General features: G+C 37.3%; 2 protein-coding genes and 1 long non-coding RNA gene across 6 annotated transcripts in view; 2 read left to right on the forward strand and 1 right to left on the reverse strand.

Annotated features, from left to right (window-relative positions):
• Positions 1 to 247: 247 nt before the first annotated feature.
• LOC106053633 (uncharacterized) lies at positions 248 to 14,737 on the reverse strand. Of its 3 annotated transcripts, XM_056035353.1 has the most exons (8): positions 14,508 to 14,731; positions 13,211 to 13,364; positions 8,975 to 9,120; positions 7,459 to 7,619; positions 5,826 to 6,054; positions 3,421 to 3,549; positions 2,080 to 2,225; positions 248 to 509 (listed from the first exon to the last, which is right to left on the reverse strand). In XM_056035353.1, the coding sequence occupies exons 1-8, from the start codon at positions 14,545 to 14,547 to the stop codon at positions 360 to 362; spliced, it is 1,155 nt and encodes a 384-aa protein (XP_055891328.1). In that variant the 5' UTR covers positions 14,548 to 14,731; the 3' UTR covers positions 248 to 359. The 3 variants fall into 3 exon arrangements, with proteins under 3 accessions (XP_055891328.1, XP_055891329.1, XP_055891330.1); XM_056035354.1 differs by lacking the exons at positions 13,211 to 13,364; positions 14,508 to 14,731 and adding an exon at positions 12,384 to 12,473; XM_056035355.1 differs by lacking the exons at positions 8,975 to 9,120; positions 13,211 to 13,364 and having other exon boundaries at positions 14,508 to 14,737.
• On the forward strand, positions 9,121 to 12,881 carry LOC129927251 (uncharacterized). Its single transcript, XR_008778883.1, has 2 exons — positions 9,121 to 9,168; positions 12,649 to 12,881. It is a non-coding gene; the product is annotated as an uncharacterized LOC129927251 (long non-coding RNA).
• A 6,189-nt stretch (positions 14,738 to 20,926) lies between the features above and the next one.
• The window catches only part of LOC106069463 (lactase/phlorizin hydrolase-like), a 32,415-nt gene continuing 25,799 nt past the window's right edge, over positions 20,927 to 27,542 (forward strand). The window contains exons 1-4 of one of the 2 annotated variants that reach the window (XM_056035337.1): positions 20,927 to 21,085; positions 21,558 to 21,794; positions 25,874 to 26,004; positions 27,345 to 27,439. In XM_056035337.1, the coding sequence (XP_055891312.1) occupies positions 21,581 to 21,794; positions 25,874 to 26,004; positions 27,345 to 27,439 (440 nt within the window). In that variant the 5' untranslated portion in view covers positions 20,927 to 21,085; positions 21,558 to 21,580. The remainder of the gene's footprint in view (positions 21,086 to 21,557; positions 21,795 to 25,873; positions 26,005 to 27,344; positions 27,440 to 27,542) is intronic. The other variant, XM_056035338.1, reaches the window with a different exon arrangement.

Here is a 27,542-nt window from a genome sequence, read left to right on the forward strand (position 1 = left end):
ACATTTAGAAGCTGCTTTAGAATAACTTGCAAGTATTTGTTACATTAAAAATCGTATTGGGATGACTATTTGTAAGTACAAGTACCGCAAGACCTACTGACTCTTCAAGTTAGCTACTTGTCCTCTATAACAAGAAGACATTACAGTACCATGCGATGTAATAAGAACTGAAGGAAACACATCAACATTTGCAGAAATACATATTTATATTAAAAATATGTTTAATTCTGAAGAAAATGTTTTTTTTTTGTCTGTTGAAAACTTTTTAAATGTTTTGAATTTCAAGACATTAGAAAATTCATCACTGGAATATAAGATAGGTAATATAGTGTTTCCTTTCTGTAGGTCTATTTACGCCATCAACTTAAACTATAATAAAAGGTGTCAAGTTTGGGCTGCACATGTCTGGTGACATCTTGGTACATGATACATCTTGATGTGTTAGAGGTCAGCTTAGTAGACGAAAATGCCTGGCAACCGTTGACACGAAGACAAAGACGGGAGCACAACTGAAATACAAATGATGATATCACATGTATTATAGCATATATCATAACATAAACAAGAGAAAGAAAAGAATACTAAAAATAACAAAGCTTTTCTAAGGGAAAGAACCGCTAATTACTGAATTATCTAATGATAGCAGGGTTTAACTCCCTTTCTGCTATGTGAAACAAAATTAATTAATTAGTACTAATTGATTAATTAATTGGGTAATTTTTTGATTGATTTGTGTATTGTCATCTGTTGTCGCAGATAAATAAATAACATACTGTAGACATTATTATAACAATGATAACAACAGAGACTTTGTGTTTATACAAGTAGGCATTGAAGACTATCATTTTATTACCTCACATCCTGTCAAATACTTTCTCACTTAAACATTCATAATAAACAATGACAAAATATAAACATATTGGCATACACCAAAGATGCTTGCGCTCCATCGTGGACATACAGTGGCTAGATCGCACTACAAACAGCGATGTCCTTGCGAACGCTGGTATGGACAGTATAGATAGACTTCTTATGGTCCAACAATTACGTTGGGCAGGGCACGTATCCCGTATGGGGGAGGAACGTATGCCAAAAGCAGCCTTTTTTGGTGAGCTAAAAGGTGATCGTCATAACAGAGGTGCCTCATGGAAACGCTTTAAAGACCAGCTTAGGCGCCAACTTGCCTTAGCAGATAATAGAAGAGGTCACCTGGTTGCATGCGGCCTCAGAACGAGACCACTGGAGGCGCCTGGAGGTCACACACAAAGGCCGCGGGATACACATTTGAGACCAAAAGAAAATCCGCTGCCGAGGACAGACGCAGACGGCGAAACGAAAATCTTAATCGACCACCGGCGGACAATGGTTATGCTTGCTCTGGATGTGGCAAAATATGTAGATCGCAGCTGGGGCTGTGTATCCACAGGAAATACTGCATTCTTCATGCATCTTCGGACTCGAAGACAAGCCTTATTATTATTTATCATATGAAACCTTTATAAATCTTAGCACGTTTTTATGTTGATATGACCTTTTAATGAGAGGAATGGAAAATAATATTCATTAAGATTTAGAGCATTGAGAAGAATTGAAACGAATTTTGTTTTGGTTAAAAAAAACAATGCCAAAAACTAAAACTAACTAGATCTAACCATGATTTAGTATAGTTATATAGTTCCATGATTTAACTACTAGAGAAGGACTTGGCATTAAGAGAAAACAAAACAATGATGTTAAGACTAAAACACGAGAGGAAAATTTGGAATAAAAAACTTAATAAAATGCGTAACAAGTTTACAAGAGAGACGGAAATATTAAGGAAAGAAAGAAGAACAAAAAAGGAGATGGAACTTTGAAGAAACTGAGAGGCTACTGTAGCCTTAGCTTGCCTATTTAGCGATTGAATAAGCACATTGTGTGTAGAACGAAAAGAGATTACCTTTAAAGGACAAAATCCACGAAAAACAAAGACAACTTGTAAAGTAACTATACATTTAGAGTGAACTAGTAAACTGACTATATTCTATAATTATCTATAAAAAGAGGCTTTATTATGGTGAGCTGTATTAATGAAGTTACCTTTTTTTCGGTTACCAAGATGTCTCCGATGACTAGTCCGTCTGCTCCAGATGGAAGTTTGTCTCGACCAATCAGATGAAAGTATGCGCTGTCTCTCAGGCTCGAAGACCATTTATTTTTTAGAAGAACACTGTCCCAGTTTAGCTCTAAAAAAATAACAACAACTTAAGAAGTCTACGTTGATTGCAGGCATCATTACAATTATTTATCCCACTTCTGACACCATTCAATATGTCACTGATATAATGATAATTATCATTAATTTTTTAGGATGCTTTTGTAGGCATATTACTCGTAGGCATATTATTCCCAAGCAGCATTACAGTAGCCTAATGAGACTAGACTAACAACAATTATAGGAACTACTTGCGAACTTGATAGAATAAGATGTTTATTTAGCTGACATATACCCAACTGCCATGAAGACATTGGAAGAATATAATAACTCTCCAGCTTCACATATAATACGTTCATATCACTGAGTCCACTCCCGGTAAACGACTTCGCGTAAACTTGTTTCATCAATACAACTACTTGCTTCAACTTCTTACATTCAACTTATTACAACTTGCAACAACAACTTGATACCACACACTGTCTTGCTACCACGCTTCTGTACTTGATTGACTCTTCTAATTCGACTTCTTCAACTTACTAAAACTCTCGATCTCTCAAACGACCTACCTCGTCTATATTCACAAAGTACAATAAGGTACGACAATAAGTTCACTATTTTGCCTTTGACAAAATTATTTTACATTAAAATAATTAAGTTTTCAGCTTGTGGAGACACGTCTATCAAAAGAAAAATTTAACAGTTTTTGAAAATCCATTCCTCCATTATGAAGCTGATATTCTGTAAATATTTCATTTCATTATTTCAAGTTGAGTCTTTCCAGCGAGATTTTTGCAAGCCCATCGGAAAAATTTGTAAAAGAAGCGAGGAAAGAGCCTAATTTATTCATTGGTTTAAATATATTTAGGCCTACCGAAATGGCTACACTCGGTATTTTTGTAAATGCATAGATATCACAGGCAATCACAGAATTCTTGTCCGAAATTATAAGACATTCCAAGACTATCGTTAAATCAAAACAAGCTTTCTTTTACTCCCCCCCCCCCCCCCGCTTTTATCTCTCTCTCTTTTTTCATTTTTAAAAATCTCAATGCTCTTAAAAGCTCATGTTTACAGTATCCCTACAGCTGAGGCACCACGAGCCCTTGACAGCAATGCTTTGTACTGCGCGAATGTCATAGTTGTATTTGTTTTTAGCAAACAATGTTTAATGTTAGGTCATTGCGCAGTTATAGATGCTTAAGATATTTAGTGTTGAGGCTTACCAGAGGTAAGACAGGCCATGTTGAGAACGTCACATGATTTAGGTTCAAGATCCTCATCCTCTCTGGGTACCACATAGTCCGCCACACACAACTTCTCTACACCTCCCACTGTTTTCTGTTCTAGCAGAACTAGAGCAGAGGTAAGTTGAATGTATTTTAAAAATCATAAACTAATGCACATTTATTACGAAAAAAAAAGAAAGAAGTTACTATATTACAGTGTTAGACTTCGTAGTATTATTGAAAAGACCGCCATGTAAGCTGAGCAAGACATGATTGGGGTTTGCTGCTGCTGCCATTTAGTTGCTTCCCTTTAATCTACTGAAAATGAAAGCGAATATTTTTTCTAAAACTAGTCAATTCTGATATTTTCTACATTGAGCCCACATTGTAGGCATTATATTGTCTCAATCGAATTAGACATCTAATTGTCTAATGTAACAAATGGCAATGCGGCTTTCCACACGGGGGAAGGGGAGGGATACTGGACACTAAATACAAATCCTATAAAATTAATATGTATGTTATTGTATATTAATAGATAGAAGAAGAGACAGACAGAGAAAGCGATGGGAGGACAACATAAAAGAATTGACGGGCCTACCATTGATAGAGGTTTTAAGCAAGGCAAAAGACAGGGATGAATGGAGAAAGACGGTCGGTATATTTTGTTTGATGCCCCAACGGTCCACCAGACTAAGGGATAGGTAAAAGGTTAAAAAAAAAGTTATGATACTAATGAATATTGGAGTATTTTCAATTTATGATCATTGCCAGTCTACTGCTCGCACCACTTATTATCTATTTCATGATTTCGTATGTGGAAGAAAAACAAATGATTTGAGCTAGAACGCTATAAAAGATTCTGCAGCAGACGATACCCGGAAAAGAAGACATAATTGCTGGGCTGCGTCATCGTGGTTAATTAAAACATTGGAGGGGGTCAAACCATAAGTCTATTATCTTTAAAGAACTATAACATTAGGGTCAAAGAATGCTCTAAAGCTTTCATAAACATAAGAAAGATCAAATTGAAGTCTATATCACTGATAAATTGTTTGTGATTCCAACAACAGGCAATTCTCCATGGAATTAATAAGATATCTGACCATCTGGGTATCATCATCATAATAATAATAATTTAATTTATAGAGCGCTGTTAAAAAACATAATGTAGGCTCAAGGCGCTGTGATAACATTACAATCATAAACTCGAGAGCTAAAAGGATAAACTAATCTAAATAGTTTTAAACAGATAGGTCTTAATGTTCTTCTTGAATGTAGTGAAGCATGTTGTCTGTCTGTATGCTGAAAAAGCCTGCAAACCGTAACTTTTGAGAGAGAAACGTGCATCAGTAGAAGCGTTGAGTCCATGAAGCGCAGTGTTCTCTGACTCCGAGGGACATATGGAGTGATCATGGGGCGAGAAACTCGTTCATGCATGTCGATACAAACTACAGGTTTTAAAGACCTGGTTAAATAGTTCAAATCAAAAGTAGTTTGTGTCATATTTTAGATATCTTCATTCTTCGGAACACATGTTTCTACTGTTTCCAGTGAAATTTATGCGTTAATTGTTTATACTTTACACTATAGGAAACCTCATTTTATTTATATATAACTAAATCTCATTATACCAAATAAAACAATGAAACAGTTATCCGCCTGTCTCTTAATATGCTCTTGACATTTGTAAAATGTTTTGGGTCCCATGCTTGATGTGTTAATGTGGTTGTATTCTGACCAAGAGCAATGGCAAAAATTGATGAGGAATCAGGGGAAAGGTCCAGTAAGTGCGTAATCAAAACTTTTATTACTATACCTGCCGTAAAACCCTCTCGCAAAATTCCATCTATCATTTTCATTTTTGAACTATTTAATGCTAAATGCATAGAGATGTCATACACACAAACATTTAATGCACATCATAGGCTATGTTAGCCTCTGAAAGAGACATATGGAGAGCTCTAACGAAGGCCGAGGGTCACACTTTTGAGGCGCAGAAAACGTAGGAACACTTAAACAGACCCCCGGCGGACAACGGCTTTGTCTGTATCAGAGGTGGAAAAATATGCAGGTCGCAACTGGGTTTACGTATTCATGTGTGCACACATTCTTAATCTTCGGAATGGAAAACATTGCCATTATTACTATAGTTCCTTTCAGACCTTGTGATCTGTTTCTATGGTCCACGGCTTACGAAAGTTTCATGTGGCCTGCTCAGCGACCCAAAATTATTATTATGGGCTATGTTCAATAACCATATATTTCCCACATATACATTCAGTAAAAAACATATTTTAAGTTTAACAACGTCTTATATGCCACATTAACCACAAACAATAAACACTATATGCAGCCTTTACTTTCAAGGGCATTAAAAAATATATAACAAAGTGACTAACTCTGCGGATGTATCTTCCATTGATCAGGGTTGCAGTACTTCAGACTTGATCGCACATCTTCGTTTGTTGGTAAACTTGTATAAAGCTGGAAGCAAGAGAATCGACCCTTGAACTTGTCGTCAGTATCCTTTTGAGCGCTTCCCAGACGGATGGAGCCCTTAGAGGGTAGACGTATCTTATTTGGGAAGTCATCGTCGATGTCGTCAATAAGCTCACCGTTGTGAAACACCTAATCAAAAGAGTTACACTCATAAATATAGACTGCATGAATGATTACATTTGGACACGAACGATTGTTATGTGGTTTTAAATTACTTATGAAAAAGTCACAATTTGATGATAAGGAATCGGCGGATGTCCAATCTTCGTCATCGCGAGGGGCATAATTATTTCCGACACGCATGTCACGGGCAGCAATACCGAAAAAAACAAAACAAAAAAAAAAAAAAACAAGGTTACAAAGACAGTTTGTGTGAAAACACAAACTCAAAATCGGCCCCGAAGTGGTCCAACCAGGCAGGTAAAAAGGCGGGTATCAATATTTTCAGAAAGGACATCAGAATTAAATACTATCAAAGACAAATGACAGAGAAGATGGAGAAAGAAAGTTTTCATATTATGCCTATGGTGCCCCAGCGGTCCAGTGTTTGTTATTATTAATAGTGAATAGTCGTAAAAGTGGTGTATTTTTATGAAAAAACTGCTTGCATAAGTGATTTAAAAATTAGATTTTTCGCTTTCAGAAAAGAAAAAAGTAGCCGTTGCATCAGAACTTTGAATGGACTAAAATATTATGATGTCGGATTTTCACTATCTTTTCTAGTTTACGAGATCTAAACGGGACGGACGGACAGACATTTCACACAAAACTAATAGTGTCTTTTCCCCTTTCGGGAGCCGCTAAAAGCGCCGAGTCAAATGAAACTAAGCCTTTGAGGCGTTATAATTCACTTTGGATAAGAGTTTTAAAAGGGGGGGGGGCGTATATCGCCACGTCACTGGGTGAATAGGAAAAACTACGATGCCTGGGTCCCATGCAGCCAGCCAGAGCAAATTTGGCACCTACAAGTTTGAACGTACGTTTGTGCTTATTTTGATTGATAAACATTCTCGTTAAATTCTGAAATTATAGTCAGTTTCTTTTTATTCGAAACCACGGCTCCAGAAGTTCACTGTTATACGTGGTAAAATCTACTAAAGTAGTGCGGTTGCGATAGGAACAATGATTAATATAAAAAAAAAGTGTCTGTCGATGATAAATAAAAATTCTGTACAAATATTTTTGTTTAACTAAAATTGGGCCCAATCTCTTTATTGGTTAAGTTTACCTTTGTCCTAAGTTAATATCACTATTTGTGATAATAACTTCAAAAGGAAGGATGTGCTAATAGTATATGATATTACGTCATTGTTTGTTGTTCATGTTTTGTGCGAAAGCAAAGGATTAGGGTGGAATTAAAAAGAGAGTCTTCTATGTCTACTTTGATAAACACAGTCTCCGTTATTATTATTTATTAATGTCTACAGTATGTTAATGTAAAAATCTATCTGTGACAACAGAACACTATTTCTGATGCTTACATTTATTCCACCCGAATATAAGTGTAATCTGTCTTTGTCGGTTTGCACTTACCTTTATTCTCCCTGTATTATACTCTCGAGAGACCAGCAGGTGGTGCCAACGATCTGAAATGAGCACTTCTGACACTGCAGTGGCTCCTACAGACACTCCATATTCATCCCAGAATGAGATTATAAGAAGACCCTCCAGAACAGACGCCCTGATGACGTTACCTGTGGACGTAACACAAACACAACATCCCGAATGGTAGGTTACTTTATGTTAAATATCGCCAAACATCTAAGTGTTATTTTCTCCTTCTTTTCAAGTTGTTTATCTTATAAATAATAGACCTTATCTTATTAGCTACAGACGCCCATTCAAAATAGAAGATAATTACGTCCTACGCGAATTCATGTGTTAATCTAGTCATGCAAGTAAATAAGAGGTTTAAACTCAGCTAGCTCATTGGTTTTCCTGACAGATCAAGCACCCCCATAAAAAAAACTCTAATTGCACCAGGGAATGAAGAGCACTTGTATAAATTTGTCCTAGCATTTGTACATTATGAAATATACTTTTATATTTTGTCTTTCTGTGTATTTTATCACTCTTGTGTTTTGTATTTGTAAATTATTGCTCAATCCCACTCTGAGCCCTCAACCCAAGAAAACATTAAGAAACTGGAGCAGTCACAAAATAGAGCAGTGAGATTCATAACAAACGATTATTCACATTTGACAAGATTAACACCTTTAGTAAAATCACTATATTTAGAAAGCTTTCGGGATAATAAACTCAAAAGTAAAGTAGCAATCATACATAAAACAATGAACCAAAATCTTCAAATACAAAAACATAATTTAATAAAATACTCAGAAAGACACAAAGATAAAGGCATACTTCTCGTTCCATATGCTAGGACAAATTTGTACAAATGTTCCTATTAAAGCATGGAATGGGTTGCCTGAGCCAGCCAGGAAAACCAGTGACTTGCAGAATTTAAGTCATTGGTTAACATGCATTAATAGATTGACTTAGGAACAAGTGTAGGACCCGTCTGCTTTTTTGAGGTAACGTCTGTATTAGATAAGATAAGATGAGCTTTATTTTGTTTGTGTCCAGTCATGCCCTACAAGAAGTATAGATCTAAATTCATGAAATCTAGTTTGCGTTGAGCAGTTGTTCTTTAGGTTTTTTTTTTTCTGTTTCTTTTTTCATTATTACTTGGGCTATTTAGATGCAGCACGGAACATGTGAACACATTATGTGGAGGGCTGCTTGGTCGCGTGTTTTGATCTCTGAAGTGTCGTCTTAATGGTCCAGGGTTCCAAACCTGCCCGCAGCCATCCCCTGCAGTACTACGGAATGTTTGGGCTAGGATTTACTAATTTTCAAGTCTGAAGAAACATCTGAAACATGTCAACCAGGCCAACAAATGTAAGAACAGTAACGCTATATGCTCCATTGGAAAAGATATGAATAAATTGTTACCTTGTCGACATAAAACACTTAAGCATATTCATTATAAAATAAATTAAAAGATTAGAGAGTAGCGCTCCGATATCACTATTGAAAGATATATCACCTGTGTTACACAAATAGTTCAGTAGTGTTCCCTTTGGTTCACCGAGTGGATAGACTAGAAGGGAAAATGCAAGGTCCGTTAACTCCACTTTTCCATCGAGGTAAAAATCGACATAACTTTCTTCATCGCCGGTGAGAGTTATAGCCCTTCAAAATAAATATATGAATACATTTGCATCAGATGTGGAAAAATATGTAAGTTAACTGTGTTTGTGACTTTGTTTGGCCATGTGAAACACTACACTCATCCTTAATCATCGGAATAGAAGACATTGACGACATGGCCATTATATATATATATATATATATATATATATATATATATATATATATATATATATATATATATATATATATATATATAATATATATATATATATATATATATTTACAAGAATAACATTAGAAACAAGACAAAAACAATATAACAGAAGAATTGATTGTAATAAAATGTAATTCATTGTACATTTAAAAATTATTATTCATATGGCATAGCCGCATAGTGCAATATCTGCCAAAGTTAGATTTTTTAAAATGGACAAATATTGTAAGAATTGAGCGGATAACTTTGCTTATTTTTTTTAAAGTTGGATTATGCCCTGTGTGTTTGCATTATATATATATATATATATATATATATATATATATATGGCTCCTTTTGTCTCGAAAGGCAATGGATGCGCCCAAATGAGTCACTGGTTTTGGCAGAATCTGGTGTGGCTAATCAAGCCAATTCTAGAACGGCAGACTTTGCCACAATTCGTACATGTGTATGCCTCTGATTTAGGGCTAGCAGACAGGGCAGCTTTCTTTTTATCCCTCTTGATTAAAGCCGCTTCAATTCTTTTGTTCTCAGCAAGAGTTGTCCCAGCACGCACAGTCTGTCTCCATGCACTCCGGTCTTTGGCTATGTTTTCCCACATACTTTCGCTGATGCCTGAGGCTCTCATGTCTCGCTTGCAGACATCTCTATATGTTAGTCTTGGGCGGCCCTTGGGTCTGACTCCTTCCACAAGCTCATCATATAAGATATCTTTCGGGATTCTACCATCTGGCATGCGGGTGACATGTCCGAGCCAGCGTAATCTTCTTTGTGTCAGGAGAGCATACATGCTGTTCATATTGGCCAATCTTAAAACTTCCTGATTGGAGACATGGTCCCTCCAAGAGATGCCCATTATGCGTCTCAGGCAGCGCAAGTGGAAACTATTCAATCTGTGCTCTTGGTACATGTATGTTGACCAGCTTTCACTGCCATAAAGGAGAGTGCTCACAACACAGGCGTTGTAGACTAGGATTTTGGTCGCTGTGGTCAATTTACCATTTTCCCAGACGCGCTTGGAGAGTTTTGCCAATGCTGTGGTAGCTTTTCCTATCCTTTTTGTCAGCTCGATGTCTAGGCTAACAATTGTTGAACCCAAGTAGGTAAATTCCTGCACCACTGAAAGGGTGTGGTTCCCAATTTGTATTATAGGTATTTTCTGCGACGTCTTGTGCCAGGATTTCGGTCTTGGAGAGACTTATAGTAAGGCTAAACTCTTGACAAGCAGCTGCTAAGGCGTTCACTAGCTTCTGTAGACCTCCTTGTGAGTGAGATACGAGTGCCGCGTCATCGGCAAACAGCAGCTCCCTTATCAAGATACGACGCCTTTTCGTTTTGGCTTTAAGACGTGCCAGGTTAAAGAGCCTTCCATCGGATCTGCTATGGATGTATATTCCGTCTTCCAGGGATTTAAAAGCACTGGATAGTACGACTGAGAAGAAGATGCCAAATAGTGTAGGGGCCAGTACACATCCTTGTTTTACACCGCTCTTAATGGAGAATGGCCTGGAGGAAGAACTTTCAAACTGAACGGTGCCCTGCATATTTTCGTGAAAAGCTGACACTAGTTTTCTTAACTTATTTGGGCAGCCGATTCTCTCTAGTACAGCAAACAGACCGCTTCTGCTAACAAGGTCAAAGGCCTTGGTCAAATCAATAAATGATATGAAGAGGGGCTGCTTTTGTTCTCTGCTCTTCTCCTGTAGCTGCCAAAGAGAGAAAATCATATCTGTTGTAGATCTACCTGCCCTAAAGCCACACTGCGACTCTGGATAAACACGATCTGCCAGGATCTGTAATCGCTTTAGTAATACTCTAGCAAAAGCCTTTCCGACTATGCTAAGCAGTGAGATGCCTCTGTAATTGTTACAATCAGAGCGGTCGCCTTTATTTTTATAAATTGTAACAATGTTGGAGTCTTTCAATTCCTGGGGGACCATTCCTTGTTCCCAGCACAAGCTTAGCAGTTCATGGAGTGGTTTGATTAGGGCATGTTTTCCAGCCTGAATTACTTCAGCAGGAATACCATCTCCTCCGGGTGTTTTCCCATGTGCAAGCATGTCAATGGCAATGCTCAGCTCCTTTACTGAGGGCGTTTCATCTAATTCCGTCAAAACTGGAAGTGATGGGAAGTTGGAAACAGCATTTGGTGAGATGGCGTTTTCAATCTGGTAGAGTTCTGCATAGTGTTCAACCCATCGTTCCATTTGCAGCGCACGATCGCTGATGATTGAGCCATCTTTTGACTTGAGCGGAGCACACTTGCTGGTGTGAGGTCCAAAGGCTTTTCTCATGCCCTCTTATGTTACCACAGTCGGCACAAGATTGAATATCTTCACATAGCTCCTGCCAGTATTTGTTAGCACATTGTCTTGCTACTCTTTGGGCATTGTTACGTGTAGCTCTGAGCCTTTTTAAGTTGCTTGGGGTGGGATCCTTCTTGTAGATTAGCATGGCTGCTCTCTTGTTCGTAGTGGCAGTTTCCATTTCTGGTAGACTAGCTTCAAACCAGTCTTCGCTTTTCTTGGTTTTGTTTCCAAAGACCAGTGATGATGTTTGGTAGATTGTATCACGCATAAACGTCCAGCTTTTTTCTACCTCAGTCACAGAGAAGTTTTTAAAAGCTTCCTCTAATTTGTTCTCAAATTCGGTGCAAGGATCAGGATTTTTTGTGCTAGTAGTATTCAGGCGTGATTTTCTTTTTCCCTGTGATGTGTGGATCTTAGTTGGCAGCAGTCTTGTCCGGCAGGACACTAAAGTATGATCAGTATCACAATCCGCGCTTTGGTAGCTACGTGTCAGCAGTATATTTCCAATGTACTTTTTTCGTGTCAGTATCATATCCAGCTGGTGCCAGTGCCCAGACCTAGGGTGCCTCCATGAGACACAGTGCTGTGGTTTTGTTCTGAAGTATGTGTTGGTAATGCAGAGCTTATGGTATGTGCAGAATTATATATATATAATTAAGCTATATTCTAACTTATTATTATTATTTATTTAGAAGTATAAAACTATAATAAAAAAACAGATATCAGATATATGAGAAAAAATGTATGACTGATTGCATTGCTACAGAAAGAAAGCACACATTTTTTATAATAGGCAGGATAATGGAGGCGCCAAGGCTGTTAATATGTGACGTTTTTGTAACGTATGAAAATCCTGCATCGCACAACTAGTTTGTAGGAAACTGAATTAAAATAATAGCCCGAAATCTTTGAATGGTTGATCTTTGAATATGTGTTTCAAATTAGAGTCAGAATCTAGATCAGTTCAAAGTTCATGGTAATGTTACTTTTTTTTTCCAGTACCGAAAAGAAGTAGTGCAATCAATTCTTTTTTTTTTTATTTAGGAATTAATTCAAGCGGAGGTGGTCGCTAGTAGTTCGTGGAACTCGGGTCTGGCAGGACACCAAGACGTATATTTATGGCACAGCTTCAGATTCTTTACATTTTATGGCAATTTCTTCGACACTTTGTTTGCAGTAATTAAAGTACATTTTTTAATTAAAAAAAAAAACTCACAAGATCTAAATGTTACAATTTTACTTAAAGAAAAAAAAATAAAGTTCCTATTTCAGACTGACTGACTGTTAAAAAGGGTTTCATGAAATAAAAAGTCTTTAAAAAATGAAATCTAGATCAAGACTATAATAACTCGAGCGACAGAAAAAAAAAAGAATGAAACTCTCCCGTTACACATCAAATAACATAGTTATGATTATCTTAGAATGGTTTAAAACTAGTTATTTTGGTAAATGAGAAGCGTTAAAAAAAGTAGTCCTAGGGTAGGTCTAACCCTCTTCACAGACATCATATGACGTGAGGTCGAGATCTACATTAGAACATAGAACGTATGGTACAAAACTTATAAAACAAAGTGAAAACTAAAAGTCATTATAGTGGAGACCATACTCATAGTGTAGTCCTGGATATTCAGGAGAGAAGATCAAACATTGATTGCTGAGTGGCAGGTGAGCATCCCTCCCCGTCATAACCTCTTTGTGTGCTGTTGTATTGCCCAGTGGCCATTCCAGTGTGGGAGCAATGTTACACCATGCACAGCTAACTAGTGAAGTAGAAGAGTTGGAATGAATTATTGTTGTGACCAATACGTGTCTTAAGAATTCATCTATTTGTACAAAGCTTATATCAACTCACTCTGTCTGTCTGGTAAAAAGTTTGTACATGTTATTTCTCCCACACCCAATCTCGGATCAAATTGTGCACAATTATTTTAAGCTGACAACACAAGAATAGATTTTTTAAAAATTAACCAATTAGTTAATTAACTATTGGTAATTAATTATTTTGTTTGGTATGTTTCACAAGGGAAAGAAATTGTACTTGAATGATGTGGTGGTTTAAGTTAATTTAGTCCCCTTTATTGTTTGAAACTAACAATAGATAACTATAAAACCTTCTATTGTCACAAGCACTTCATTGGCACAGTGGGGGACGTATCGACATGGGAAGGCTTGATAGAGTTATAGTTCGAATTCAGGTTGTTCAACTTTAAAAAAAAAAAAGAATGCATTTAAAAAACGGTCAGGGTAACATTCAACAAGATACCCCCCTCTTATTTCCCCACCCCCTTACCTACTGGTCCAGACAAGTGACAGGATTATAGCGTATTGAGAAAGCTAAAAGCATGAAATTATGCTAAACAAAAACAATTGGTAAACAAAATATTTGTAACTACACATAATTATATATCGTTAGTTTAGATCTATTACATATTTTATTACATGTATATATTATATTTGTACTGCTATATTACACAATTAGCACGTTTTGTTGTGTTTTGTTTGATTGTACATGTTTCAGATGGTCCTTCAGAGTTGAACAGTATAAGCTAAACCTCCCGCAGGACGGCGAGGTTAATGTCGGCAGGCAGAATTCGAACCCGGGACCATCGCGAAGACTGTACAAATCGCATACCACACGATCAGGCAGATAGGTATCTGCGATAGATAACTGTTGATTATCTATTTCACATTATTTTAAAGAACAGCGAATTTTGAATCCAATAGTTATCCTATTGTATATGCGTTTACACTTGAGAGAAAGAGAGAGAGAGAGAGTCAGGTAACTTAATTGATAGGTAATTATCAATACTTTTTATTTTAAAAAAATATATTAATTTAGAACTTTTATTGCGTCTTTAAAAAATACATGCATATAGAATAAAGATGAATTAATATTTTGTTACCTAAAGTAATGAAAAGAATATGTTGAAACATATTGTCCATGTTACAGTAGGGCTACTAAACGTACTAAGTGTCAGAAATACTGAGCCAACCGTCCATCCACTGAATTCAAACTGACCATCGTAAGAGACCAACTCCTATTCGGAAAGAGGAGCTTAATGTCACAGAAATGGGAAATATTGATTGAGACATTCCTTTGCGGACTTAACAAAGTCGATGTGGAATGCAGATTTCCTAACTTCACAGTCATCCTTCAGTTGTAGTCTTAGTTTGATTTCAGAAATGTTATTACATTTTAAATAGTGTATGATGTTTAGTGAATGAAGACCACGATATGTAGACAAAGCATTGAATGTAAGGCTCTATAGTAAATTTCAAAAAGTTTATGAATATCTAAATGAAAAGAAAATTCAATAATGGATATGTAACATTATCCAACCAATAACTCATTTTTTTTTTACATTTTCAGAACTAATAACTGAACTTCAAGTTCAGGAGAGAAGAATAAAAGTAAAGTATCTATAATACATAAAACACAGAACCATAACTTACAAACAGAAAAACAAAACCTAATGAAATACCCAGAAAGACAAAGATAGAGGCACATTTCTTATTCCAAACGCTAGTGCCATTAGAGAGTCGAATGGGTTGCCTAAATCAGCCAGGAAAGCCAACGACTTAACAGAGTTTAAGTCACTGATTAACGACGCGTAGGACGTAATTATCTTCTTTTTGAAGTAACGTCTGTAATATTAAAATAAGAAGATAAGATCTGCATCTTATTTTGTTACATCTGTATCTTATTTTTAATACTTTAATATGTTTTTTCGTCCACCACACGTTCCTGTCTTTTGATACGTTACGTTTGACATCTAGGAATATATTAAATTAAAGCAAACATCAAGCAAGCACAATGTACTTAACCTGATAGTGTGCTCAAGAAAAAACTCAGACCTATATAAGTCGTTTTTAACCTACTGTCTCTACTTTGTCAACTTGAGGTAGAACTGAACAACAAGCTGATCTTTCACATAACACCTACATGGATTGTTAACTGTTGTTCACTTAAGTTTGTTGTGGGAGTCTAGATATTCAACACGCAATATACAAATTTGTTCATATTAGCAATGTACTTTAATGACGGTGCGTGAATTTAGATCTCTATATGTGTAGCCTATAAGCAAGAATGGTTACGATGAGATAGGTCAAGGCTTAAAACATGAGCTTAGTGAGATATGTGTTAGGCCAGTAAGGGCATGGGTTAGAATAGTTTGCTAGCACCTGGGATAGTACAAGGAATAGGCAACTTTAATATATTTTTAGATGTTTGAGGTGCTCTTGTATGATAAGCATTCCTTTATATTAGATGTTTGAGGTGCTCTTGTATGATAAGCATTCCTTTATATTAGAGGTTAGATTTAGTAGCCAAAGGTATTAAGTAGTAGGGAAGCATTGTCGTTGAGTCTGAAAATGGAGGAAGAATGCAGTATTTTATGCGTCTAACTAGATTTGACCTTATTATTTTGCACAACTGTCAAATTGCTGGAGGTCGATTCTTAGTCATTATAACAAAGCCTATACCAACTCACTCTGAGACACACTCTGTCTGTCTAGTACAAATCTTGTATCACGTGATTTCTCCCTTTTCCCATTTTCGGATCACGTTGAAGCTGCACAATTATTCAGTGTCAATGACCACATATGAACCCATTTTAAAAAAAAATACAAATTAGTTAATTAGTGGCAATTAATTAATTTTGTTTTATATCGACAAAGGGAGATAAATTTTGTAGTATTGATATATATATATTTATATAGCAGTAACTATGCGGTTCTTTCCCTAATTCCCTGATAAAAACTTTTTTTTTTTTTTATTTTGCTTGTTTTATTCATTCGTCTCCTATTGGTTTCTAAATAAACCTGCAACAGTCTTTGTAAGAGACATTTAGCTGTCCCTCTTCCATGGCTGTACAAGTAAACGTCAGAGTTAGTCTTATAAAGGTATTGTGGGATGCCGTAATTAGGCCTACGCTGTAAGCTTACTAGAATTTCTTTTCTTTTGCTGTCATCCGTCATAGGGATTGGACCGGATAGGTATCCCATCCAGCACAACTATCCAACATAAACATTGTCTTATACTGTCCACATTGACATTAGCCAGGACATTATTTTGTTATGTTGTCTATATGTGAGCTTGCGCTCCCAGAGCTATATTTTTATATATTTTATTTTTATAGGCTAGTGCCAAACTTTTTTGTACTTCCGCTTTTTGTGTATAAAAAGTGATGCCACGCTGTTTTAAAACAGTTCAGTGTACAGTTGACCAGTGGTCAGTACCATATCTGTCTGTGTGACAGCTGAATATCGTTGTGGTCTGTGGTATAATTATATTTTAATTTTTTATTCCTGTACCTGGGACGGCCTGCTATTATTACTGCTGTGTAACTGCTGTGTTACTGCTGCTTTGAGCTGCTGTTTATAACTACTGTTGTTAGATCTATTCTAATTCTAGGGAAGCTAGAATCTAGTGTTATTTTGTTTCTTTTTATGCCTTGGTAAACTTAGTTATATTTATAGTCTGTTTCTCAGTTCTGTTCTTAGTGAATAGTAAGGTACTGAGCCTAAGGATTTATAAGATATTCTTGTTTTAGTGTTAGTGTTATGAGTGTAATAGTAGGATATTGTAGATCTAGACTAGTTTATTGTAGTGTGTTTGTGTAGATCTAGGTCTAGTGTAGTAGTTGTAGTGATTTAGTTAGATAGTTGGTTTGGTTAGTTTGTTAGTGTTTGTTGTGGTGTAGATTTAGAGGGTAGTTTATAGTGGTTAGTGTATATATTATATTTTATTATTATTTGATTCCATGTAAATAAAGTTTCATTTTGTTTATTTATACTAAACTAAAGTTTGTTATCTTGTTTCCATTTAGTTTAGTTTAGTATGTCTGGTTACTTAGGTGACTCTAGCCCCTTGGTCGTAGACTGAGGTGTCACAGATGAGCCCACCCAGTAGCGCAAACATCTGCCTACTGTTAGGTAAATTTTAATGTTGAGCAGCAGAGAATAGGTCCTCTCACTCGCGCCTGCCTGACCTGCTCACATTTTTGGTGTCAGAAGTGGGATCTGTGCTTGAGTGACCAGACTTGTATTTTTTATTGGCATAGATTAGGTTTGCGTAGGAGTTTAGGCATTGATAGGCGGTATAGATAGTGTTAGTTTAGTTGTTTTTTTGGTATTGTTATTGAGAGGTTATTAGGCTTTAGTTTTGTTGAGTAGTTACGTAGATGAACAGCGAGGCAGCAGCAGCAGCAAGAATGCAGCCGTCTCAGACAATGATCTTGGTGCCTAGGACAGAGATGAGTATCCGGCGCTTCCATGGCGATGGTCCAGCCAGAGAAGTTGAAGAGTTTCTTCAAAATGTGGAGAGAGCCTGGAAGTCTCAACACATGGTGCATCCAGAGGAAAAATGTGACTTCCTCTTTGCACATCTAGGTGAGGCAGTGAAGGCCGAACTTAGGTGTCACCCTCAGACGACAAGGACATGTCCAGATGCCCTGGTACAAATCCTACGCTCCACTTATGGAGAAAGGCGGAGCATCAACTGCCTCATTGGGGAGCTGTTCCGAATAAGCCAGCACCAGTATGAGTCTGTCCGCGCATACTCACACCGTCTCCTTCAAGCATTTGAAGCACTCACAGACAGGCAGAGAGCTCTATCTGAAACTCCCTTCAGCAAGTCTATCCTGAGGGACCAGTTTGTAGAAAACCTCAGTGACAGGACCCTAAGGAGAGACCTGCGAGAGAGACTACTCGACAGGCCAGAAACTGAATTCCTGGCGTTAAGAGACATGGCCATTAGGTGGGCACAAGACGAGGATGTCGCACCACAAGTCAACGTCACATGCAGTGAGATAAAGATTGAAGGTCAGCTAGCTGCGCTTTCCAAGCAAGTGGAGGAGCTTGCAGCCCAGATTGTGCGCCTACAATTTCCAGGGCCACAGAACTATAGCTGTCCCCACTGCAACAACCATCAACCTGATCACATTAGCGGCAATGTGAGACAGATTACCTCACAACAGCGCGTGGAGACAAATCGCACTATTCACCATAAGAGGCCAGCAACGAAGAACAGGAAATGCTACACATGTGGAAAACCTGGCCATCTTGCAAGAAATTGCAGGCTGCAGAACAGGTTCCAATGTCAGCGAAAGAAGCCAGGGAACCGGGCTCACCAGCAACACCCTTCTAGAAGCAACTGCTCGAATTGTGGAAGCCGGGACCATTTCACCCGAGCTTGCCCTGATGTCACTGCAGCAGTGAATCACGTTCGGGTTGCCTCAGTGGAACAACCACAGGCAGTACAACTGCAACCTGCCCCCAAGCCAACAGAATTGTTGGTTGAGGTGCCACAGAATCCTAGGCGATCCAACACTGCTCCTGATTCAATTGTTCGCAGAAACCAACCCGCAGTGGCAGAAATGATGTCGATCCATTCAGAAGTTGCCTCACCTGACACTTCCAGTAATCATGCAGAAGGAGGTAGGGAAACAAATCCTTTCCTACAGTTTCATCCGGTCCAACCAGAATCCACCTTGCTTTCCCATGAGGTTCCTGAGTTGCAGAAGAAAAGGAACGACCTTCTGAACATTGGGTGCAGAGTTCTTGTCGAACAGAGAGTCAGAGGCCAGGGAAGAATGTTCATGCAGTATGAGCCCTCGTGTTTTATAATTACTGCAGTACCCAAGTATGCTTCTGGCTGGTACATGGTAGAAGCAGAAGACGGCAGTACTTACCGATATGTACGAGAGGAGGAAATGAAGTTCGTTTCCTCACCATACTAGCATAATTCTTCATTTGTATATTTGTAATTTTTATTCAATATGTTGGTTGCATTCCAATGTATCAAGATGTATTAGTTTGTAATAACTCTATGAGTACATGTTATCTACATGTGTATTTAAAAGCTTTTTTTAAAGCTTAGTAGTTGCTGTACCTATTTGAGAATGTACAGAATCAAGAGTATTTTCTTATGTTTTTAGCTGATGAAGTGTATATTTTTTTGCTTTTGTCCTTGGAAAGCAATGTAATTTAAGTCATGTCATGGAGATGTATATTTTTGTGTGAAATAGATTTTAGTGTGTATTTTCTTTGATGGTAGAATATGTCAGCAGTATGTATGTAATGCATTTTAAGTAGTTTGTTAGTATTTTGTTTTGCGAGGACGCAAAAATTTAAGGCGGGATGAATGTGAGCTTGCGCTCCCAGAGCTATATTTTTATATATTTTATTTTTATAGGCTAGTGCCAAACTTTTTTGTACTTCCGCTTTTTGTGTATAAAAAGTGATGCCACGCTGTTTTAAAACAGTTCAGTGTACAGTTGACCAGTGGTCAGTACCATATCTGTCTGTGTGACAGCTGAATATCGTTGTGGTCTGTGGTATAATTATATTTTAATTTTTTATTCCTGTACCTGGGACGGCCTGCTATTATTACTGCTGTGTAACTGCTGTGTTACTGCTGCTTTGAGCTGCTGTTTATAACTACTGTTGTTAGATCTATTCTAATTCTAGGGAAGCTAGAATCTAGTGTTATTTTGTTTCTTTTTATGCCTTGGTAAACTTAGTTATATTTATAGTCTGTTTCTCAGTTCTGTTCTTAGTGAATAGTAAGGTACTGAGCCTAAGGATTTATAAGATATTCTTGTTTTAGTGTTAGTGTTATGAGTGTAATAGTAGGATATTGTAGATCTAGACTAGTTTATTGTAGTGTGTTTGTGTAGATCTAGGTCTAGTGTAGTAGTTGTAGTGATTTAGTTAGATAGTTGGTTTGGTTAGTTTGTTAGTGTTTGTTGTGGTGTAGATTTAGAGGGTAGTTTATAGTGGTTAGTGTATATATTATATTTTATTATTATTTGATTCCATGTAAATAAAGTTTCATTTTGTTTATTTATACTAAACTAAAGTTTGTTATCTTGTTTCCATTTAGTTTAGTTTAGTATGTCTGGTTACTTAGGTGACTCTAGCCCCTTGGTCGTAGACTGAGGTGTCACAGATGAGCCCACCCAGTAGCGCAAACATCTGCCTACTGTTAGGTAAATTTTAATGTTGAGCAGCAGAGAATAGGTCCTCTCACTCGCGCCTGCCTGACCTGCTCACATATAGGACTTTTCTATTAGCTAATTGGTCACATTGGGACAGCAGCGATCTTAACTAAAGCATAGTTAATGACAAGTGTGTTGTTTCAAAGCTAAACACACATTAACTCTCGATGTGTGTTGCCTCCACTATCTTAATTCCAAGACTTTGAAATAGTCTGATTTCTTGACCGCACCAGTAATGAAACAAGTACCATTGTGACCTTAGACGAAGATAAGAAATTCTAATCTAACAAAGCGCAATAATAGCATTCTTTACCTTAATGCCTATATATATATATTTATATAGTTGTAAGAGTCAAGCAAAATTTCTCTAACAATTGGCATGGTTGGAGAAAGTAAAAAACAGTCGAGCTGCTTTTAATTCAGCATAATTTGGAGCAAATGATTTAGGGATATTAAATTTGGATAGATATTTTCTTTCTACGGTAATCTCTTCGATTTTTGTTCAATCCTATTAGCATTATATTATTTAGTCATTTGTAAGGGTTGCTAGGATGGACAAAGAGAAATAAAATAGCCATATGTGTTGGCCATTCGTTGGATGAATATGAATCATCTACTAGTGATGAGATGAAAGCCAGGACATAAACAATGGTCGGATCGTTGATGTCCACACATCTGTCCCCCCTCCTAACACGTTGCGTCCAAAGGATCGGAAAATAAGTTATAAGAGCTTGGGACCTTCACCAGCTTAAGTTCTGTCAGAAGTTGTTTAATGGGTCAGCTTGGCTCTAACCATTTCCCTTTTATGTTTTTATTTTAGCCCCAACCCGTTGCTATAATTATAAAAATCATCACAGTAATGTAATATTTCCAATTGAAAAAAAAAATTAAACAATATTTAAAAAGTAACGAAAGGCTAGTTTAGATTTTCTTGTAATTGTACTTCTATTTTAGTCTAGAACCAACTAACAGGAACCATGGATGTCAACTTGATGAGACGCCTGTCAATCCTGTGCCTTATTCTGTCTCTAGCATCTCAGATCGCGACCAATGTTACATCGGACGGAGTCGACCTTGACAAAGATCTTCAGGAAGGAGATAGAGATTTCCTTTTCGACACATTTCCTGATGGTTTTGTATGGGCGGCGGCCACTGCAGCTCACCAGGTGGAGGGGGCGTGGAATGAAGACGGTAAGGATATTTTAAACAATAGCGTATTTAAAGCAGGTTTTTTTTATATAATGATATTCACAAATATAGCTTTCAAGCAAGTTTACAAGAGGACGGGGTAATGGAGATGTCACTTGAAACCATTATAAGATAATTCAGCCACCATTTCGCTGTCACTGGCATAGAGAAAGCAGATGGTCTTTGAAAGTGACAGCTGGTGAGGTTAGCTCCTACCAAAGTCACCAGATACATATTAAAGACAAAAGAAAAGTTCTTGTTGAAGACAAGAGCAGACGACGAAAAGAAAATAAATAGACTCCCGGCGGACAACGGCTTAGTTTTCATCAAATATAGCACAACTAGCCGACCCGCGGCGTAGCATATACGTCGCTATTAAGTGACGGGTGAACACTTCCTGAAAGACACAGTTGTCCAAATGGGGTGGGTTTGGGCAAACTGTGTGCGCATGCCTTGAGAGCAATGAAGGCGCGGGCGCGGGCGGGAGGGGGTGAGAGGGGGCGGAAGAAGGGTTAGACAGTTGGCGTGTGTACGTGGTGTCCCGTATGGTTGGACGACGTAGAGAATCATATATACAGATATGCAACTGGTTCTGTGCAGGAAAGCACTTGGCTTCCGAACCGAGAGTATCACTGTGATGACTGGGATTTTAAATTGCGGAATTTATATGAACGCCCTTGAGTTCACTCAACTCTAATGGGATCATAGTTGATCTAATTTAACTAATTAGCTAAAGTATTGGAGATAACAAATAGGCCTCCCTTAACAAATATCATGATCAATGACATATTTTTCATGTAGACCTAAGTGCTAGATCAATTTTCAATCACTATTTCCTAATATGACTTAGGATCCAAATCAACCATCAAACTATCGCCTTATCACTTGTCTGTCAGGGATGTATAAACTATTAACTTCAATATTAAAAAGTGAAATGTATAAATTTTGCAATGCCCATAAGCTATTAGCAGAGGAACAACAAGGTTGCATTGAGGAGTCGATGGGCTGTAAATTACAGCTAACTATAGATGGTATTATATAGCACCAAGCTAATAGAAGAAAAAGAAACTTACACATGTTCTACATCGACTACAAAAAGCATTCGATTCAGTTCCGCATGATTGGCTGTTGAAAACCCTTGAAATCCATAGAATCAACCCAAGAATAAAACAACGACTGAAAGTCTGTATGGATAATTGGAAGATATGTCTACACCTTAATCGTGATAAATTAGGTTCTGTGCACATAAGAAGGGGTATATACCGGGGTGACTCTCTATCTCCGCTCTGGTTCTGCCTAGCTATTAACCCACTATCTAAATTACTCTATGGCGCTACAAACGGTTTTAGGGTTGACACTAAATGTACAAAGTCTGTGTCTCACCTGTTGTACATGGATGATTTAAAGCTATATGCAGAGAACGAGCAAAGTTACACAACTTAATTAAAACGGTAAAACGCTTTAGTGACGATATCTGCATGTCTTTTGGCTTGGATAAGTGTGGTATCATAAGCATAAAAAAAGGCAAAGCAGCCGACACCAACATTGCATTTGAAGGCATCGAAGAACTGAACTCTGCCTCCCTTTATAAATATCTTGGAATAAACCAGAATGCCAAGATAAACCATAAGAAATTAAAAGAGGACTTTCTTGGTAAATACATGCAGAGAGTAAATAAAATTCTAAACACAAAACTGTTTGGCAGTAACCTCATCACGGCAATAAATAGCTGGGCCGTCCCAGTGCTCCACTACACATTCGGTTTCATCAAATGGACAGATACTGACCTACATGACATTGACAGACTAACTAGGAAATTATTAACCAAATTTCGATGTTTACACCCCAAGTCCTCCAACATAAGGCTATACCTGCCCAGGATGGATGGAGGCCGTGGATTGCAGAACATCTTCAAACTGTGTAAGACGCAAGTTTCCAAAATACGATCAAAACTGCACGCCTCCAGCAATGAACTAGTTTCCTTCCTACGCAAATACGACTATGATGCAACCCCTCTGAACCTAAACAATGTTGATGTCAATGTCGGTTTGGACGACGTTGGACATGAGATTCGCCAATGGAAAGAAAAAACATTCCACGGATATTTCCCGGCTTTATTAGATGGGGACAACATTGACAAGGCTGCTTCCTAAGCATGGCTAAAAGCAGGTCATCTCTACCCTGAAACAGAAGGCTTTGTCACATCAATACAGGACAGAGTAATTAGGACAAAAATTATGAGAAACATATCCTAAAACTCAATATTGTTGACAAATGCCGCAAATGTGGAAATGTGGGTGAGTCAATTGAACACATTATGGCAGGATGTTCAGCCCTATCGGAAACTGCCTACCTAGGTCGCCATAACCAAGTTGCAAAGCTAATACACCAGCACTTGGCTTTGACACACAATTTGATCGGTAAGGATACTCCTCCATATTACAAATACTCACCACAAGAGGTTCTCGAGTCTATGGATCATCTACTGTACTGGGATAGGCCTATTTTGACTGACAAAACGGTAGATTTTAATCGCCCTGATTTGCTGCTCATCGATAAAAAAGAAAAGGCCGCTATCATCGCCGTACCACTATCTCATAATTTTAAAAAAAACTGAGCTGGAAAAACAACGAAAATATGGGAACCTAGGCTTGGAGATTAAGCGTTTATGGAAATTATCTAAAACAACAATATACCCCATTGTCATATCAACTGAAGGGATAATAACAACTGACCCCACAGTTACCTTTAAGGCCCTTGGCATTCCTAGAAACATTCTCGTTGCCTGTCAGAGGGCGATACTTCTGCAGACCTGCCACATCACCAGAAAATTCCTCGGTGGAAACTGATAAAGGGACTACTTTAACGAAACTCGACCCTGGCTTCGCCAGACAATGAATGCTCGTTCTTTTATAATAATAATAAGGGAAACTCGAACCTGGCAGCGCCAGAGAATGAATACTTGTTCATTTGTAACATAATAATAATAAGGCTTGTCTTCGAGTCCGAAGATTAATGAAGAATGCAGTATTTTCCGTGGCTACGCAGTCCCAGCTGTGACCTACATAATTTGACACATCCAGCACAGACATAACCATTGTTCTATGTAAGTTAAAGCAAGTTGACGCCTAAATGACTAATTTTTAGCAAACCCCGAAGGGGGGGGGGGGAAAGACGCTATTAGTAATTTTGTGTGGTCTGTCCGTCCGTCCGTCCGTCCATCCGTTCTAAAAGCGAAAAATGTAAATTTTTAAATCAACTATTCAAGCAATTTTTTCATAAAAATACACCATTTTTACAGCTGTTCACTATTAATAGTAACAAACACGGAAGGCTATTTAGTTGGGGAGATGATTATTTAAATATTTTTACACATTTATGCAAACGGTTAACTAAGGAAATTATTATTTTTTTTACCGATTTTTTGTCCCTTTTTATTAAGACTTTGAATAAAGATTGACCCTTTAAAATGCAATAAGTTCAATTAGAAAATAATTATATGACATCAGTTAGGCCAGGTTCACCTTTAGCTTCACCTTCACTTTCACCTATTCCTTGGTCTGCTGGACCGTTGGGGCAGCACACAGGATCTGTCAACCTTCTTTCTCTATTCTTCTCTTTCATTTGCCTTTGATAGAATTTTATAATGATATTCTTTCTGAAAATATTGAAACCTGCCTTTTTACCTGCCTGCGGACCACTTCGATTTTGAGTTTGTGTTTCACACAAACTGTCTTTGTAACCTTGTTTTAATTGTTTCATGTTTAGATAATTGTTTACAGTTTCAACTTTCAACTTGATCCGAGAATGGGTGTGAGAGAAAAAAGGTGTACAATTATTTAAAGGGATTTTCCCTTCTTTGTATCAAACAAAATAATTAATAACGATTAATTAATCGACTAATTGGTTAAATTTTCTATTGATTCATGTCTTGTCTACGAAAATGAATAAGTGTGCAAAGCTTCAACTTGATCCAAGAATAGGTGTGAGAGAAATAACGTGTTCAAACTTTTTACCTGACAGACAGACAGACAAAGTGAGATGATATAAGCACTGTAAAAATTTTATGTGTTACTTTGTAGGTAAAGGCCCCAGTATTTGGGATGTGTTCGGCAGTGAACCGGGGCGTATTGACAACCACGACAACGCCCAGGTGGCCTGTGACAGTTATCACAAGTACAAGGAAGACGTCCAGTTGCTCAAACAGTTAGGGGTAGGCCTAGCTACGTTGTGGCTAACAAGATCAATTTACTAAATCGTATTCTCGCCTCCAGCCTCGTAAAAAAATTCTGCTAAGATAAATTAATATGCTAGGACAAATTTGTACAAATGCTCCTTCTTCCCTAGTGCTATTAGGGCATGGAATGGGTTGCCTGAGCTAGCCAGGAAAACCAGTGACTTGGCAGAATTTAGGCCATTTTTGAAGTAACATATGTAGCCTATTATATAAGATAAAAAGATAATTTTGTGGAAAGTGATATGTGGAACATTTGAGTAGATAAAAACTTCTTCTAATGATAAAGCATCTAATTGTAAGCCTATATTGAGAAATCCTTCATCACATTAACTTTTGGGTATACATTTTAAAAATACATTCGCTTAATGAAAAATTATAGAAAATAAATAGTAGCGTAGCTGCGTAAGATAGGCTATTTGTTTTTATAATCTTCACCAGAAATTTTGGAAATAATAGGCAGTAGGTGTACCTAGTAGGCATATAGCCTAAATTTCCCCCCCCCCCCCCACTTAACTATAGTCTATTCTGATGTTAACCCATTGAAAATGTTTCTTAATGACAACATTTGAAACGCATTAGCATAGCAGTTTGATGATGACAGTGTTTCCCAAACTTTTTCTCTAATGGAATACTTCACACATTCCGAAAATGTAGTGGAACACTTAATTGCTTATAGGCCTATTATATGTTGGATTATTTTTTATTTATTATGCGCCTTCAGTAAAAGCAACAACTGACTACATTTGACAATTTAAAACATTTCTTTATAGGTCTATTTGTTGTTGTTGTTGTTGTTGATGTAGGCCTAATAAAATCATATCTAAATCTAGATTTATATTTATATGAAAATAATGTTCGTCAAATAGAGCAGCTTACATGTTGCAAACCGTTCTAAGAACTTAGATCTAATAATTCCACATGAGAAACCTGCTATTTTATATTCATTAAACGTTGGAATGGAAACGAATCTTTTGCTCAAATTTTTATATTCAAGATCAGTTCAAAGTTCATAGTTTTATTATTATAGAATGTTTATGCTACAGAGAAGAGCTAATAGCCTACAATTAATTTGTCTTTTCTCTTCTGCATTTACTTAGTAATTTATTTACTTGCATGCCCTAATATAGTTAATTACTCCAATAGCTCGCGGAACCCTAGTGTTCCACGGAACACAGTTGGGAAACACTGGATTATGACAATGTTTTTCCTCTCTCTTTCTCTCTCTCTCCTTTCTGCCTTAACTTAGTTTCTAATGATAATGGATGATAATGATGTTAGACACTTTCTCACCATCCTATTAAATATGTTATTTGAAGGTCACCCATTATAGATTCTCCATTGCCTGGACTCGTGTTTTACCTGATGGGACTAACAAGACGATCAACAGACCAGGCCTGGACTATTACCACAAGTAGGGAGCAAACAGTAAAATTAATCAATTTTAAAGTTTAATTCCGTAGGCTCCTTCACCCTTTCACTTTTAACTAATTAACTAATTTGGACATTTAAAATTA

Source organism: Biomphalaria glabrata, chromosome 7 (assembly GCF_947242115.1).
Source record: "Biomphalaria glabrata chromosome 7, xgBioGlab47.1, whole genome shotgun sequence".
NCBI lineage: Eukaryota > Metazoa > Mollusca > Gastropoda > Planorbidae > Biomphalaria > Biomphalaria glabrata.